At 37.1% G+C, this 17,345-nt stretch overlaps 1 protein-coding gene across 2 annotated transcripts; it reads right to left on the reverse strand.

The window, feature by feature from the left end:
* Window positions 1-97: 97 nt before the first annotated feature.
* On the reverse strand, window positions 98-17,294 carry LOC116517688. 2 transcript variants are annotated; one of them, XM_032230811.1, is made up of 8 exons: window positions 16,563-17,294; window positions 14,549-14,670; window positions 12,726-12,864; window positions 9,484-9,605; window positions 7,730-7,840; window positions 6,088-6,194; window positions 3,976-4,066; window positions 98-3,701 (listed from the first exon to the last, which is right to left on the reverse strand). In XM_032230811.1, the coding sequence occupies exons 1-8, from the start codon at window positions 17,011-17,013 to the stop codon at window positions 3,588-3,590; spliced, it is 1,257 nt and encodes a 418-aa protein (XP_032086702.1). In that variant the 5' UTR covers window positions 17,014-17,294; the 3' UTR covers window positions 98-3,587. The 2 variants fall into 2 exon arrangements, with proteins under 2 accessions (XP_032086702.1, XP_032086710.1); XM_032230819.1 differs by lacking the exon at window positions 16,563-17,294 and adding an exon at window positions 16,460-16,562 and having other exon boundaries at window positions 102-3,701.
* Window positions 17,295-17,345: the final 51 nt, after the last annotated feature.

The following is a 17,345-nucleotide window of genomic DNA, read 5'->3' on the forward strand; positions in this document are numbered from 1 at the left end:
CTTTCATGTTATTTAGCTTTTTCCAGGTAGTAGAATTTTTGGGGGAAATTGGTTTATTCTTAAATTATTCAGAATTAAATTTTTATTTATCATTAAAAATAAATTTGAAAAATATGTAAATAGAAAGTATTATTATACTGCTACTGATAGGCATTATTATTATTCCCAAAGTAGCATTCTTGTCCCAATCATTTGTTCACACTATTTGCAAAAATGATTTGCAAGGTAAACTGATAGGGTCTAGAACTCAGGACTTTTATTGATGTAAAAAATTATGGTAAATTCCACAATGATATTTATAAAAAGACTAATCGTTAAGACATGAGAGAAACACTTGTAATAAAAACCTGTTTAACAACATAGGAAAAAATGAAGGCTTTCTTTGCAACTTGAAACAATAGCATGGCCCATTAGAATGCTTCCTTTGGCAATTTAAAACTAAAAATTAGTTAATTAATTAGATAAACACTCTCCATCACCATAAAAAGGCTGCCATTTCAGTGACTTTTAAAGTGAATGAGCTGTTAGTCAAAAGTCACAATCATAGACTTTTGGGTTCTGATTTATTATCTTGTTAAATGTATTAATCAGTTGACTGCACCCAGTTTGATTGGATCTTGTTTGAGATAGTAGTAATAATTCGTTGTTTGGCTTGATACCTACAGATGTACTCCACTCCATAGGTATGAGGAAGATGGATTTTAAAATTGCACAATCTTCTTTGTTTTTCCACTGTAGTTCTGTAAGTAGTTCTATTGATAGATCCTAGTCTGTCTTCCTAACCTAATGCCTTAAAATGTTGTGAGATTAAAATGTGCTTGCTCAGTTCCTTGAGGGAAGAATGAAATATAAATGAGGTAAAATAAGAAAATATAGAACAGTATATTTTTGTTATAAAACAGATTTTTTTTTCTGAAATAATGACAACATGTCTAAAAGTGTTTTCTGGCATAAAGTTACAGAGATGAGCAAAGACATATTTTTTGAGGGGAAAGTACGGTAATTCAGGGTATAAATATAACCAATTTCATTGTATTTAAATACAATGACAATAAAGATTATACTTACTAAATACAATAAGAAAAGTGGATTATAGTATGGAAAGTACTTCTACCTGGTAGGTGACACTGTTGCATTCGATATCCATATTTTGACACCTCATGGATCTGAATATTATGAGATTCTTCGATGGACTTTTTTCATTTTTTTTCTTAGCTGAGGAAATACTTTCTATGGTGGTTTCTACCAACATATTGAGCAATTTATACATATTGTCTGTATATTTCAGGAGCATTTTAATACAGAGTAAAGTTGCACTGTTCATTTGTGGGACACCTTTAGTCTTTAATGAATTAAAAATGTGATCTCTAATTTCCAAAACTTATTTATGCTTATGCATTGGAAGACAGGACAGAGGCTTCTCTTAACTACAGTTCTTCTGTTTGAAAAACCTATTACTGTTTCACAAAATACCAGCATTCTGAAGAATATAATGTGAAAGGTTTTTTTTTCCATACCAGGCATGACAGGAGTACATAAATGTTTTCAGCCAAGAATTGCACTTGGTCTTAATGGGAATATAGGGAAGATGCACTTCAAAAACAGGTGACAGTAGAGCAAAATCTCGATTGTATGAGCTCATTAGGTAACTAAATTTTATCCAATAAATTGGATAGCCAATTCAGAGATGCTTTAATTTGAAGTTACCAGAATGACCCTGATGACTACAATAGCTCTTCCACTTTTCTTATTTTTGTCCTCCTTTTTCTTGACAACGGAAACCCCCAAAACAGGATACAAATATAATAGCACTTTTGTGATATGATTCCCTTGACAGATATATCTTACTAAGCCATAATTGATTCATTTAATTGATTCATTTGGTTTGGGCTTGTGTGTTGTTGACCCCTGCCTTTAGGGGGGTGTTTCCATGAATTATGGCAATTAAGTAAACCAGCCAGTTTAATTTATTCAATAAATAATGGTTAAATCAAAGTGTGAATGTGTCAATGATATATTTTGTTTTATTCTCTACGAATTGATATGTTTGTATTAATAGTTATAAAGTAAAGGACAATTGTCTTTCCCACCACTGGTTTGACAATAAAGCACAATATTTATTTGGTGGATACTCAACAAATGATTAGTACCTGCTTTAATGGAGGCTTGGGTTTACACAAACAAAAAGTTAATTGAGACAAAAATTCAACGAAGGTTAGGGCTACCTTTATAAATAATCCTTAACCGAAGATATTGAATGCCATCTAGTGGTAACTTATAAATAGCTCTTTAAGTACAGTAGACTTCACTACAACCTATTAAATAAAGCTATACAATATTTGAGATCTTTTGTTTTATGCAATGAATAATAAAAATATGGACTGTTGGTTTCATTTATTAATATATTTGTCATTTCTTAAAGAATGTATATCTTATGTTATTGTAACCTATGTATATTATAAAAGCGTAATAGCAACCTATCCTGATGACACAATAATCATTGGTTTCATTTGAGAGAGTGATGAGTTTGCAGGTAGATGGGAAGTTGAATAACTGGCCCTGTGGTGCAGCCAGAACAATCGAGCTGAACATCCTTAAAACTGTAGAAATGAAACTGGATTTTAAAAGGAGCCCTCCTATTCTACCACATCTTACTACATTAGATAACACAGTGTCAACAGTGGGGACCTTCAAATTTCTGGGTTCTATAGTCTCCCTGGATTTGAAATGGACACCTAGTATTAAAACCATCATTAAAAAGTCACAACAAAGAATGTTCTTCTAGAATCAACTCAGAAAGTTCAGACTGCTGCAGGAGTTGCTGATACAGTTCTACAGAGCTCATTCAACTTTAGTCAAGCTGGAGTGACAATTGTAGCGCTCTGGATTTGGAAGAATCTTTCTATTTAATTCATCCATCCATCTATCTCAAGGAATGACTCGGGGGGACTTACAATTCAGCTATTGTTGGCAATGGACAGTCAGTTTGGTCTACTAGTACAGTTCAAGTCCTGCCTTTGTCATGACAGTCATCTGGATGACTTCAGACTAATCCCTGTCAACCCATAATGTGACAAGTTGGTAAATTAATTCCTGTCACAAGCGATGGTTCATGTTTGGTTGATCCAAACCTAAGCAAACATATATTTTCATGTAAGTTAAGAAATTAATTAAAAGATGCTTGCTGTACAGAAAACACGTACCTCATGCAGGCAAGAAGTCCTGGAATGATTGTACAACTATGTACCACATTTAAATGCGAAGAAAAAATATAAATGAAAGAGAAGGAACGATATGTTGTAAAGTATGGCAAATGCAGCATTTCCAGTTCTTTAACTAGCCGCCCTGAGTCTTCCGAGAGTGGACGGCATACAAGTTAATAAAATAAAATAAATAAATAAACCCTCACTAGAAATAAACCAGGGAGGTTCTTTTTTAACGCCTTCATGATTATTTACCAAAATGCATCACTGATTTTCCATATTATTTTCAAAGGCAGTTCATAACAAAATTTAACAAACTAACATTCTTTAAAATGTTCTTTTTTATTTAAAAAGCACTTGATGCAAATGTACATATTTTGTATGCTATAGAATTCTGTACAAGTAAATTTCTTTAAGTGCTTCTCTATCAGCATCTTCTAAGAATTCATCATATTGCACTGGTACTGCTTTTACCCACTGGCTGAGCTGAATGTCCACCTGAAAAGAAATTTAAACAATTCACTACAACATACATAAATCTCAGAAATGCTGAAAGTACGTAAGCAAAATACCATCAAATAACAACTAAAAATGAGATAACATCACATTTTTTGTGAAACCAAACTACTGTAGATAATACCTACATAGTCAATTTAAATATGCTTCTATATCTTACAATGCCACTTCAGCAACTATAATTAATTCATGATTTACCTATAACACGCACCAAGAAAAACTTGCCATGTAAATAGTTTGAAAAATAGCTCTTTACCTGAAGCTCTGAGAGAGACTTTTCAAGGCTTGGGACAGTCACTAATAAAGACCCTGGCTTTCTTACATTTTGACTTATGATTTTCCATGCTCTAGAAGTAAAACAAAGTACATTTCTTATAAAACAACTCCTCCAAAAATTCTGTCATATGAAACAACACAAGAAACCAAGAGTTGATCTGTGAGGGAGATGGGCAGCTTCTAAATGTTTGGAACACTGCCTGAGCTGCATGTACAAGAAAAGACATACAGGCCAAATAATATGGGAAAAATAACTTGGCCTTCTAGAATATCATAGCTTATTAGGATAATAATAGAATCAAGTTGGATCTTGTACTGGATTCTATTTCCTTACACATATACAGATCTCCTTTATAATATGAAATTATGACAAACACTTTGTGATAATAGAGAAAGGGGATCTCCCTGTTTGGTGAAGATAAGAGAATTCTATCCAACTGTGTCATACTACTGGGGCAGCATTTGACAACGAATAACTTCTTCCTTATTTCCCCATATTCAGAATTTCAGATCAATTCTGCAGGAATAGGGGATCTTTGGTGGCGCTGCATCAGGTATGGGAGTGATAACAGAGCAAGTAGATGCAGGTCATGTCATGTTAGATGTAGCACATTATTTTACAGAACACTTGGAATAACCTTTACTTCTGTTAAATAATGCTCTCTATTCTCTTTATTGGAAAAAAGATGAGGATCATCCATCTAATGATGATACTTTAAAAAGAATTATGGCTTGGAATGTTTTTTCACTATATCAGCAAGTTAGTTCAGAAATTTTCAATAAAAGAATGGAAGCTTTTCTCAATCTTTCATCTGAATTTGGATAATCTCTTCAAGAATTGTTACCAGCAGTGGGTTTCACATTTTGTTACTACTAGTTTGCCCCCCGCGTGCGCACTTCGCGCATGCACCAGGCCTTCTGCATATGCGCTTTGCTCACGTGTGTATCTTCTGCGCATGCGCCCGGGCTCAAAAACATGCCTAAATAGGATGGCATATAGCCGGGGTGGGTGGGCAGGCCCACCTACAATTTCCAACACTGGTTTGGACCAACTGGTCCAAACCGGCTGAATACCACTGCTGATTGTTATCTAATATGATTGATGGTACTTGAAGTATCATGTTGCTTAATTTAACTTTTTCTCATTTTCTTTATTAAAATTATCCATGTGACCTACCTCTTTATCAAGCACACTGATAAACTACTTTAATCTCTTCTCATATTTTTTCTGTTTGATATCTTTTAATATTTATTTTTGTGTATTAGAGCAAATAAAATAAATTAAGCACATTGAACCAGCAGGTAACCTTATATAATTTACACTACAACCACCTACAGCATGAAAATTATGTTTCATATTGTTGAGGTTCATGAAACATGAGAATGATTTCATTTTTATAACATCTTACCGTAATATTATTTACAATAAGTATTCTTTTGTCTAACATTATACTTATTTCTAATTTCTGATTTGTTAATTGTCTTACATTATTAAATGTAAATGTAAAATAAAATATCTAGAATGATAATTATATAGATTTGTGTTAGAAATATGGAAACAATAATTATGAACGTGATATTGTACACTAGGAGACATAATAGTATGTATAATGTAAAAATCTGTAGATATAACCGGTATATCGCTGTTGCAAAGCTGAAACTGTGATGTGAAAAAAAGAAAACTGTATAATAAAAATACTTTTTTTTAAAAGAGAGAATTATTTCAAAATTTATTTTAAAAGGCAAGCTGATCTTTGACAGATTTTCATTTTGCCCAAACTAGTCTCACACTTGGTACAGAGAAATTTAATAAATTTATTAAATTACAAATTTAATAAAACAATAAAAAATGGATTTGGCACAAGTGTCTTTAAGTGTCCAGTTTTAGCCTTAGCAAGAGGGAAATGATAGGTTTCATAAGCTTTTTATTCAGCTGTTTTTAATTAGAATGTTTTTACATCCCGAAAAAGAACAAAGGAATCAGTTTTCACAATTATATTTTTATATACTGGCTTGGATTTTAAAGAACATATGCATAGTTGGTTGGGTGTTAGACAGTGTTTCTAGAGATTTCAGAACAAAGAGAACTTACCTAGCCTGTTCTGATCTGTCAAGGAAATATTCAAAGACATTATTCATTACAACAATGTCTGCATTTTGAAGAAGTGAAGCTTGAGTACAAATATCTGCATTAATCACCTAAAGAGAAATGATTTTGCAGAAGTTCAAATGAAAAACCATGTGATAATATTTAAGATTGTTAAAAAATGTTCAGATCAAGGAAAACCATCTAGGTCTGACCCTTCTACTAGTCTTGTAACAGTACACATGACTCATCTCTTGATCATTAGAAAATAATTGTTCCAATATCGTAGATTGCTATTAATCTTATCATTCATTGTATTAGAAAGAAATTAAAAATTATGTAGTAAGCAAGCTGTGAGATACATAGTGCCATAAGTATGAAATAGATCTGAAGGTGAACAGAAAAATGAAGTCTGCTTGTTGGAGTTTCTCTGTTTTTTTAACGTAGAGGAGTGTTTTGTCAATAAGAAAAATGGTAAGACACAATAAGAGGAAGGGTCTCTATATACAGAGACCCAGTGTCTCTGTTGGCCTATGCTTAGTAAAACAAGTCTGTGGGTTGAAGTGATGAAGGAACTTTCTGTCTCCTCTTTTCAAATAAGAGCCAAGGTGGCGCAGTGGTTAAATGCAGCACTGCAGGCTACTGCTAGATCAGCAGTTCAGCGGTTCAAATCTCACCGGCTCAGGGTTGACTCAGCCTTCCATCCTTCCGAGGTGGGTAAAATGAGGACCCAGATTGTTGGGGGCAATATGCTGACTCTCTGTAAACCGCTTAGAGAGGGCTGAAAGCCCTATGAAGCGGTATATAAGTCTACTGCTATTGCTATTAAAAAAATAGCTGAACTAAACCTGTATACTGCATCCAAGATAATCCTATTATGAACATTGTTTAAAATGGAACCTACTGCTATTTCATTACTTGGTATTCCTTTTAGTACAATGCATATACCCCAAAGCACATCAGGAGTATAGTAGAATGACACTTGCTGAGTTTGGATCTCCAGCACTACCTCAACCCAACACACTCTCTTAATGGCAGATGGTCAAATATTGTTCTTATTAAGGAAGATTGTAAGATTAAAGTTATTGCAAAATATCAAAATCTGTATTTCTATATTCATATGAGATGGTATCAAATTGTAGATAAGAATTTAGGTAGGAATCAGAAATTTCTCATCTTGGCCATGAATGTTAAGGAAGTTGATCATTCTTGGCTTCAATTTCTCCTCAATTCACAGCTGCAACACTGACACAAGAATGTACAGTAGTGTGGAAACCTGCTCCCTTACAGAATTATCAGAATGATAAGCTAATACATGGGAAATGTAACACCTGAGAGTTAGAAAAATGCTGGGTGTTTTCTTTATTGTGCAGGAATTGTCCTTACAAGAACTTATGTAAGCAAAAGATTTGGATGACTACAAGATTTCTTCAATATTAAACCTATCCAGAGTATAATATATTCCTCTTGGTTTTCACTAATTATATACAAATGAAGCTCAGCTGACTTTCAGCCATATTTACTTGAAAGTTACTTGCTTGAGACATTTAAAGTAACTGAGCTAATATTGCATTTGTAAGAAAAAGAGCATTATGCTAACCTGCAGCCCTTCCATACATAAACAAAGCAATCAAAGGTATTGGTTCACCTTTATTCTGTCGTCAAGTCGATACTTTGAAATGATAGTTTCCTGCAACTGGCAAAAGTCTCCGTTCATCTCAACTCCATAGATCTGGGATGCTGAACTATAATAGTAGGCCTAAAATAAAAGTAGAAAAACTGAGACGTTGCTAAAGTGGGTTGGAATATAGAGTTGAACTGTAGTAAGCAACTGAATTTTGCTGATCTGTAGGCATTTGCTTTCAAAATGTGTGTAGGCCCTATTAATGACGACTATGCTAAATACATGCTCACATGGCAGCCTAGGAAATGCCTAATTTTGGGGAACAAAGGCAATATCCATTTTTTGAATGCTTTGCTGGAGCCAGATCCTAAAAAACAGATAGGTTCCAAACAGTCCCTAAATTTGCTTTGATTTAATTGAATTTGACCTTCCAATTTAAATAAAAGTAATTAGAAAGTATAATATTATTCATGTGTTCAATAATTTTCTATTTCTGTCTCAATAAAAAATAACATATTTTTCAAAATAATTTTCAGCAAAATTAAGCACACTCACTGGGAGTCCAGGGACATGTAAACTTTATAATGTTGGGACTCTAAGGAATAGCAGGGCTCTGTGCAAGACTGAAAAATTGGGGAGGGGAGGGGAAGAGAAACATCCCAGAAGGCTGCAATTACAAGCCACTTCTCTGCAGTTTCTGGTAAGACTGTATCAGAGGTGGGTCGCTGCCGGTTTGGCCCATTTGGCTGAACCGGTAGTAGAATTCAGGCCTGGGTCACAGAACCGGCAGCGATCCAGGCCTGCCACGCCCCCAAACCGGTTCCCTTGCTGCCGCTTGGCCACTGTCACCTTGGATTTTAGAGACTGTGCATGCTCAGTTCTCTGTAAATTGTTCTGCGCATATGTGCAGGACAATTTAAATTCAACTGCGCACGCGCACACAAAGCGTGCACACACATTGCCCATGGGTTGCAAACTGGTAGTAACGCCGGCAGCAACCTACCCCTGGACTGCATGAACATATTTATGTAGTCAAGAGAAATCAAGCTCAACTTGAAGAATACTTAGTTTTAAACCAGAATGTTCTGTGCGTATGCAACAGAACAATTTACATTGAACTGTGCACATTGTGCTCGGGTTGTGAACCGGCAGTACCACCAGCAGCAACCCACCCCTGGACTGCATGAACATATTTATGTAGTCAAGAGAAATCAAACTCAGCTGGAAGAATACTTACTTTTAAACCAGAATATTTTGTTATTCTGTTATTTCAACCTGTAAAAGGTTATTACTTTCGAACTATGTGAACAATAATCACACTTTCTATTTTAGGATAAATGTGAAGGTTGATTTTGCATCTACTTGCTAAAAATAGTTTCTTAAGTCAAGAGCAGGAATATCACCATTGCACAAGAGATTAGTTAATTCTAAAAGCATGCAAAGGATAAGGCCAGCATCCTTTCTTTTCAAGGGTAGAGCTTGATGACTACAGCCTGTTATTTCTGAGGTTATTCATGTCTTTAATTATACTATAACCATAATATGCTGGTTCCTCTAATAAGGGATTTATATTTCAACTTTTGCATTCCAAAAATTATATTCAAGTTGAGTAATGTCAGTAATCAAATCTCAAAATTAAACGTAAGAAGCAAACAATTCAGCGAAACCCACCCCTCAAATCAATAACAAATTAAGGTTCAAAAAATAGCAACCAGAAACTTGCTTAAATAATATTTATACAGCATAGACAGTAAATCAATTTCTGGTGTAGTTTTTACCCCAAACAGGACTGCTCCAAGCCTGGAGCCCACGTCAACCAGAACCTTCCCTGTCAGGTCAGGCAATACTTCCTGGTACAGGAACTTCAGTTCCACAAGGGAAAAGGAATGGGAAATGAATTCTGGGAAACAACAATAAAATAAAGCATGTTGTAGCCATGGTTAGCATTAACTTGGATTAAAACAAAACTTTCTAAAGAAAATTCTCATTTTTGATTTGAGCAATGATAAAAATATTCCCAAGGGTATTTTGGATATTATACATTTCTGCGGCAATGTTGAAAAATCAATGGCTGCATATGACCTGAATGGGGTTCGCCATAGTTGAAAACTGAACTATATGCATTTAAATGTAATACATTATGGACATGGTTCTTTGAGTAGCTAGACTCTTGCAAAGACAGCATTTTCATCTGTGCTCATTCTGTTTTCAGGTGCTGGTGGCAAAGCCTGGATTTTTCCTTCCTTGCATTGTATTAAGTGAGCATAACAACAAGATTTAGCATGCTGACTTTGAAGCACATTCCAATGTGTTCATAACTAACTAATTAACCTGTCATTTGGACATTTGAAAATAGATTATCCTCACAATTTCTTGATTCATAATTATTCAGAAAAAAAGCGGTACATCTGAAAATATTTTGGAAAAAGTTTTTTGGATCACATAAGGTAAAGGTAAAGGTTCTCCTAGTCATTCCCAACTCTAGGGAATGGTGCTCATCTCCGTTTCATAGCCAAAAAGCCAGCACCGTCCGAAGATATCTCTGTGGTTATGTGCCCAGCATGACTAAATGCTGAAAGCGCATGGAACACTGTTACTTTCCCACTAAAGGTAGTTCCCATTTTTTCTACTTGCATTTTTACATGCTTTTGAACTGCTAGGTTAACAGAAGCTGGGACAAGTAACGGAAGCTCACTCCATTATGCGGCACTAGGGATTCGAACTGCCGACCTTCTGATCGACAAGCTCAGCATCTTAGCCACCGAGCCACCACGTTCCTCTTGGATCACATACAAATAAAATATTTTTTGCTGTTTATGAAAGCAATTTAATTTTCTTCATCCCAAATTTTAAAAGTTGCATCAGCTTTAGAGACTTATCTCCTTAAAGCAGATGCAATTTCTTTTCAGGCTTATGTGAAAGCCTGAAGAACGATGTTCTGTTTTAATAAAAGTGGTGACTTTGCCTGAGTTGAACTCAAGTAAGATCCAAAAGAGTTCTAAATAATTTTCAAATGCTTATGATTTTAATATATACTTCTCTAACATTTTAATGTAAACTACTTTGAACTGCTAAAATTTGTATTTAAATCTGAAATATAAAAATATATGAATATAATACTAATGGCTTCTGAAGGGTTTTTTAAAATATTGGTGCTGATACCGTGTTTCCCCAAAACTACGACACATCCTGATAATAAGGCCATGCCATATTTTTCCTGTGGGCAAAAATATATGCCCCCCCAATAATAAGCCCCCTGGAGAACCCCTCCCTCCAGCCAGGCAGAGCGCCACTCACCAACCTAGCGATATCCCAAAGGTGCCAAGCCGCAGGAGCCGGGGGCAAGGGGGGGCAAAGGCGCTCACATTGCTTGCCACCTTCGGAATAGCCTTAGGTTGGTGAGTGGCGCTGTGCCCAGCTGGAGCAGAGGGCTACCGCCCGGGAAGCCCCCTTTCCAGCCGGGCAGAATGCCACTCACCGATCCAGTAATATCCCAAAGGCGCTAAGCCGCATGGCGCTCTGCCCAGCTGGAAAGGGAGGTTGTGCGAGCGCCTGTTCTGCCCCCAGCTCGTGTGCCTCCCAGCCTCAATATGCTGCCAGCCCACAACATAGAGTGTAGTCCCAGAGCAGCCGCTGCCGGAAGACTCGGCAGCGGATCGCCAGAGTTTGGAAGTCGGTAATGCTCGGAGCGCGGCGGTGGGAGTGAGGCGGCGACGGCGCCCTGGCCCTGCAGGGAGAGCTGGGCCAGGGCATAGGGAGGCTGGGAGGCATGCGAGCTGGGGGCAGAACAAGCGCTCGCGCAACCTCCCTTTCTAGCCAGGCAGAGCACCACGCGACTTAGCGCCTTTGGGATATTACTGGGTCAGTGAGTGGCATTCTGCCCGGCTGGAAAGGGGGGTTGCCAGGCGGCTGCTCGTGAGCGTGGTCACCTCATGGCTGCTGTGTAGTGCTGCTGCGACAGCGCAACACAGCCATTTGCCCCTGAGGCTGCACCCAACTCTTCAGGTGCCCGCTCCCAAGAGAGCAGTCACCTGGCAACCACAAACCAATAACACCACCCCCCCCCCGATAGTAAGACCCAAGCAACATTTGGGGGGATCAAAAGAAAATAAGACCCTGTCTTATTTTCGGAGAAACACAGTACTGTTTTTGTGACAATTTGCAAGTATTAAAACAGAATTATTCAAGGAAGACGTGTAGCACATATATAAAGATTTCTGAATGTATAACTTCATACACTATACATGTAGAAAGGTTTGTTTATTTATTAGACTTTATCCCACCTTTATTACTTTAAAAGTAACCCAAGGCAGTGAACAAATATAATATGCCCTTCCCCCTATTTTCTTCATAGCAACAATAACCCTTATGCCTTAACCACTATCCAAGAAGCTTCTTTAGCTTCAAACCAGAAAAGAAAAAACCAGAAAGTCCAGTTGCCTCTTGAAAAAGCACCTTTGAGACAACCATGACCTGGATGACTGAGAGTTTCTTTAGTCACTGGATCATGAGCACGTCTACCTTAGCACACACAGGTACTAATGTAACTTCTGATATTGCCTCTGGCACTTATTAGGCTTCCTGTCTTAATGACTAGACTCTCTTTTAAATTTTATACTGAGAACCAAAAAGATAATTGAAATCTTGCAAACCATAAGGTAAAAACATATAGCGTAGTCTTTTAGCATTCTTAGGAAATAAAAAGGGATGTAGTGCCTTTTTACTACATGATTAAAAATATGCAAAGTTACAATAAATTCTTACAAAGCTTTCTGGAGAGTGAGAAGTATCTGTTTATTGAGAAGCAACCTAATCAGCTGCCTTCTAATCAAAAGATGCTTTGTGCCTGGCTTGGCTGCCGTAGGAGTTATTTCTTGAACAAGCAAGGCCACATAATATTTATGTTATGTAAGCAGCCACAAACTGCAGCCCAAAATGATTGGCCTGATATACAGCAAGGGAACACTCAGGTCAGTGCTGTAGTTTGGTTAAAAACAAAATACAATATTTAACTGCTTACCTAATGGTGCTGTCTGATGAGAGCCACATGCTAGACAATAATTTCTGCTCATCTTTCCTTCTTCACATAAAGAGTCAATACAATCATCATCATAAAGGAAAGCATCAACATGAATGGTGGGTACTGTCTGTTCATGAAGCTAAAGAAAAAAAAGGCACACTTGATAAATATTTGTGACATTTTCTCCCCACCTCTGTTTATATGCCATTGATATTTCAATGGCATATAAAATCATACATTTTCTATGTTATTTATTTATAGAAATTATAATCTATCATATCTGAATGACTCTAGTAGTTCACAATCACAATGCATAGAGATGAAATGGAAAAAATAAGCACCATAAATGTACAAAAGAATATCATAAAATCAAGTTTAAAAGGCCAAAATTCAAAAATCCAGATTACACATAACAAAAAAAATTATCCATCACACTGAATAATTTAGTTAGCAAGCAATTTATATCCCAAACATTTAGCAGAACCAGTCTTCATTGCCCTCCTAAAATTTAATTAGGAGACTGCCTAGTCCTTGATATTTCGGGAAGACTACTCCATAAGGATGGGGCAACCACTGATACTACTTCCCTGTGGATTTCCAATAAGATTTGTGAACTTCAACTCCCGGTATTCCTCAGCCAGCAAGGGAATGGCTAGGGAATTTTGAGAACTGAAGTCCATACATCTTAAAATTGTCAAGGTTGAGAAACTCTGCTATAGTTCTTACTGCTGAGTTTAGAAAGATCTTCTCTAACACCTAGTAAATCTTCACAAAAACATTTCATCCTGTGGCTTACATGGATCATCACAGGAGACAATTGTGCATAGAGTCACAGCTTTTCTCCTGATAACTTTAAAGGATGAATTCCTAAGAGTTGATTCCGAAGTGGAAAACATATCTGATAACTATCAGTCCACTCTTCATGAAAAAGTGAAGCCTGCTCCCTTTTATATCAGAAGAATCCAAGAAACAGAAACAGAATTTCCCACACTAATTTGTCTATGGTATTTTCAATTGACAACAAACTACTTTTTATTCATCATACCAATGAGATATTAGTTGATGGAAATTAACAGCTTGCAATCCAGTTTTCTATAAGAAAATTCAGACACTTTTATACAAATGTAAAAATACAAGTAAAAAAAATCACATATTCGTCCATACGAAACAACATTTTCCATTTTAGTAGAATCCAGATGTTCACCAGATTTAGAAAAAAAGAAAAAGATGCTGCTCCTAATTGTTCATGCAGGAGACTAACTTAAAGGGCAGGATATGGGACATAGCTTTCTCCTCCAAGATATTTTTGCTGCATCCCAATATCAACCCATTTGAGAACACTGCCTTATATTACCTAATGGCTAGATTATCCCTGGGATAAAGGCAATCAGCTGAGCATTTGATTATGTCCAAATCTATCAAGATATACATTATACAAATATATCTATATCAATATACTATAACCTTCTAATACTTTATTCTAAAATTGAACAATACAATAGAAGCAATATAGAATCTAATTACAAGCAATACATTGATACTTCTATTTTACCATTGAAGAACACTGAAACTTTAAAGATAAGGCCAATCAAGAGAATGTTTTGCATTTTTAAATTTAAAAATAATCTCGGTATAATTATGAATAACTCCTAGAAATTATTACTGCACTAATGTCTACTTTAAACCTTGATCTATGTTCTGCCTTCTGTTGGACTACATCAACAAAAAAGCCAACAAAGCCATAGGTGGCGAAGGCTTTATAGAAAATTCTAATTAAAAATCATGTGTCAACTTTTATGGGAAGGTTGAATAGCAAAACCTACTTTTTGAATAGCATTATGCTCTGAATTGAGCACTGCTCCAACAGGCAAACGATGTCGAATATCTTCAGCAATACTTCTGAGAATGATATCATCATTATTGAATGTAAATTCATCAAAGTCATCTGCAAAAAACAGGGAAAACAGATTTTGCAATGATCATGTGAAACTCAAGGCAATAACTTTATTTAATTTGGCTGCTGAATGCACAGACTCCTAGAAGTGCAGATTCTACAAACATTCATCAAAAGAAAATTAATGGCACTAGCTGTACAATCAGTAAACAAGCATGAAGTCAGCTAGTTATCAATAAAGAATGCAGGGCCTAGAAAGAAGAAACTGGGGGCAATACAGCAGTCCTGAAAATAAATAGGGAAAGACTCAGTAATGTACTGGAATGACAATCGGGCCAAAACAGCACCATCGCATTTTTATTCATATTCAGCATTAGGCAGTAAAAGGGTATTTAAGAGGAAATGTTGATAAAATGTTTCAATACAGCTGACCATACTTTGGCAGCAAGGGTCAGAAACGACTGGATAGACTTGTCAACATAACAGTGATGCTGGAAATGTTTATCAGGAATCAACAAAAACAGTGTCCAAAAATGATCCTTGAAAGATGCCTCCAAAAGGGGAAATTCCTGGGATAAAAATCCTTTACACAACATTGCAAAATAACAAAAAAATAGAAATTCAAAATTAACTACTAACGATGCCCTCCAATTGTAATCGAGTGAATGTTCAGTGATGCCCAAAGATTGTAACATAAACAATTGTCTTAATACATTATTATTATTATTTTTTGCTGGGACATATAGCAAAGGTCATATATTTAGATGGCTTTTACAGAGAGAATAAATTTTATACCAAGCAACCAGATGCAAAGTGAACCAACCCAATGGGACATGTGTGTACTCTCAGTCTTAATGGGAATCATCATGACGCTTATGTGAAAATGAATTTCAAAGGCAGCACAGCTTCCACAAAGTCTTAATGGAGAACAATATAGGATGCCATATCTTTCTTCGGTGAGGGGCGCTGTGGCTCAGTGGCTAAGATGCTGAGCTTGTTTGCATCCCTAGCGTAACTGAGCTCCTGTTACCTGTCCCAGCTTCTGCCAACTTAGCAGTTCAAAAGCATGTAAAAATGCAAGTAGAAAAATAGGGACCACCTTTGGTGGGAAGGTAATAGCAATAGCAATAGCAGTTAGACTCATATACCGCTTCATAGGGCTTTCAGGCCTCTCTAAGCGGTTTACAGAGTCAGCATATTGCCCCCAACAACAATCCGGGTCCTCATTTTACCCACCTCGGAAGGATGGAAGGCTGAGTCAACCCTGAGCCGGTGAGATTTGAACAGCCAAACTGCAGAATTGCAGTCAGCTGAAGTAGCCTGCAGTGCTGCATTTAACCACTGCGCCACCTCGCCGCCTTCAGCCACATAACCACAGATATGTCTTCGAACAGCGCTGGCTCTTCGGCTTTGAAACGGATATGAGCACCACCCCCTAGAGTCGGGAACAACTAGCACATATGTCCGAGGGGAACCTCTACCTTTAGCTTTACCTTATCTTTCTTCTGGATTTCCAGAATCACTCAGGAATACAATACATTGGACCAAATGAACAAATAATCTGGTTCAACATGTTTGGTGCGATTAAATTAAACTCTGATTGAGGAAGGTTTCTTCATGCGGTTTCCCCAAGTCAACAGTCCCGTAACAAAAGCAATGATAAAAAGGGGCAGATAAGCGAAGTATAAAACAAATAAACGTTCTGAAAAAAATTGGGGGGGGGGGGGAACGGAAAGAGACATCCCGGAAAAGAGTACCCGTAACTGTCTGGCGACCCCACGTTATACTATTTCACGTGTTGGGGGAAATCATACGACGAATGAGAAGAAACTCCGCTTACTAGATGTTCTCAGCCAGTGCAGCAGGCGAGGCAACTCCCCCGCACGCGCACCCTTTATTACGTTCAGCACCGCTTGGCGAGCCGAAGGAAAATCCATCCTTACCTGATTGAAGGTACCGCGCAAGCGCGCCTCTATCGTCTTTCTCCCTACGCCTAGAGATGTCAGTCAGACTCTGTCGCTCGGCCTTGAACGCATGCGCAGAAGTAACTGCCATTCTTTTCCCCCTGCTCCGGGGATTATGTATATGATGGGTCTTTCCGGAACTTCTTGGTATTATTCCTCTTCTTTTGTTTAAAAGACGGTGACGGCAATGGGCCCTTTTCAAGAACCGTGTCCGCCCCTCGTTTTGTGTGGCGATGAATAATTTTGCTGTTTTTGAATACAGCTCTTGGCGTAATGATTCCGAACGATGTTGATTTATTATTGGTTTTACCCCGCGGTGCAGGTTGTCACTGGCAAAAAAAACCCTCAAACTTAAAAAGCTGAATGTGACTTTAAATTGTGCTAAAATACTAAAAAAATTAATCATCATTATGAATCTGGGCCAGAACATAAGTTTTGCAGAAATTTATGCAATCGATTTTGAACTTCTTGAGTTCAAACTCCCTTACACCTTTCCTCGTTATGTTTTTGACAGTGCTTCTCAACCGCAGCTACTTTAAGAGAGGTGAATTTCACTGCTCAGAATTCTCCAACCTGGCTGGGAATTCTGGGAGTTGAAGTCCACTCCTCTTAAAGTGACTGAGACTGAGGCGCTGCTTGATCAGAGAGATATAAACGGTTTTTAAAAAACGCTGCAGCAATATAGACTGACCTGTTTCAAAAACATTTCTACGGATATCCAGTACAATCGTTTTCGACCAAGAGAGATACTCGGAAGCTGAA

This window comes from Thamnophis elegans, chromosome 1 (assembly GCF_009769535.1).
Source record: "Thamnophis elegans isolate rThaEle1 chromosome 1, rThaEle1.pri, whole genome shotgun sequence".
Classification (NCBI taxonomy): domain Eukaryota; kingdom Metazoa; phylum Chordata; class Lepidosauria; order Squamata; family Colubridae; genus Thamnophis; species Thamnophis elegans.

Coding starts and splice junctions, on each gene's coding strand:
- LOC116517688 (XM_032230811.1), bottom strand. CDS start 17,013: ATGTTCTGGCCCAGATTCATAATGATGATTAATTTTTTTAGTATTTTA. Junction 12,865..14,548: donor AGCATAATGCTATTCAAAAA/GTAGGTTTTGCT, acceptor TTTTTTCTTTAG/CTTCATGAACAGACAGTACC. Junction 3,702..3,975: donor AGTCTCTCTCAGAGCTTCAG/GTAAAGAGCTAT, acceptor ATTTCTTTTCAG/GTGGACATTCAGCTCAGCCA.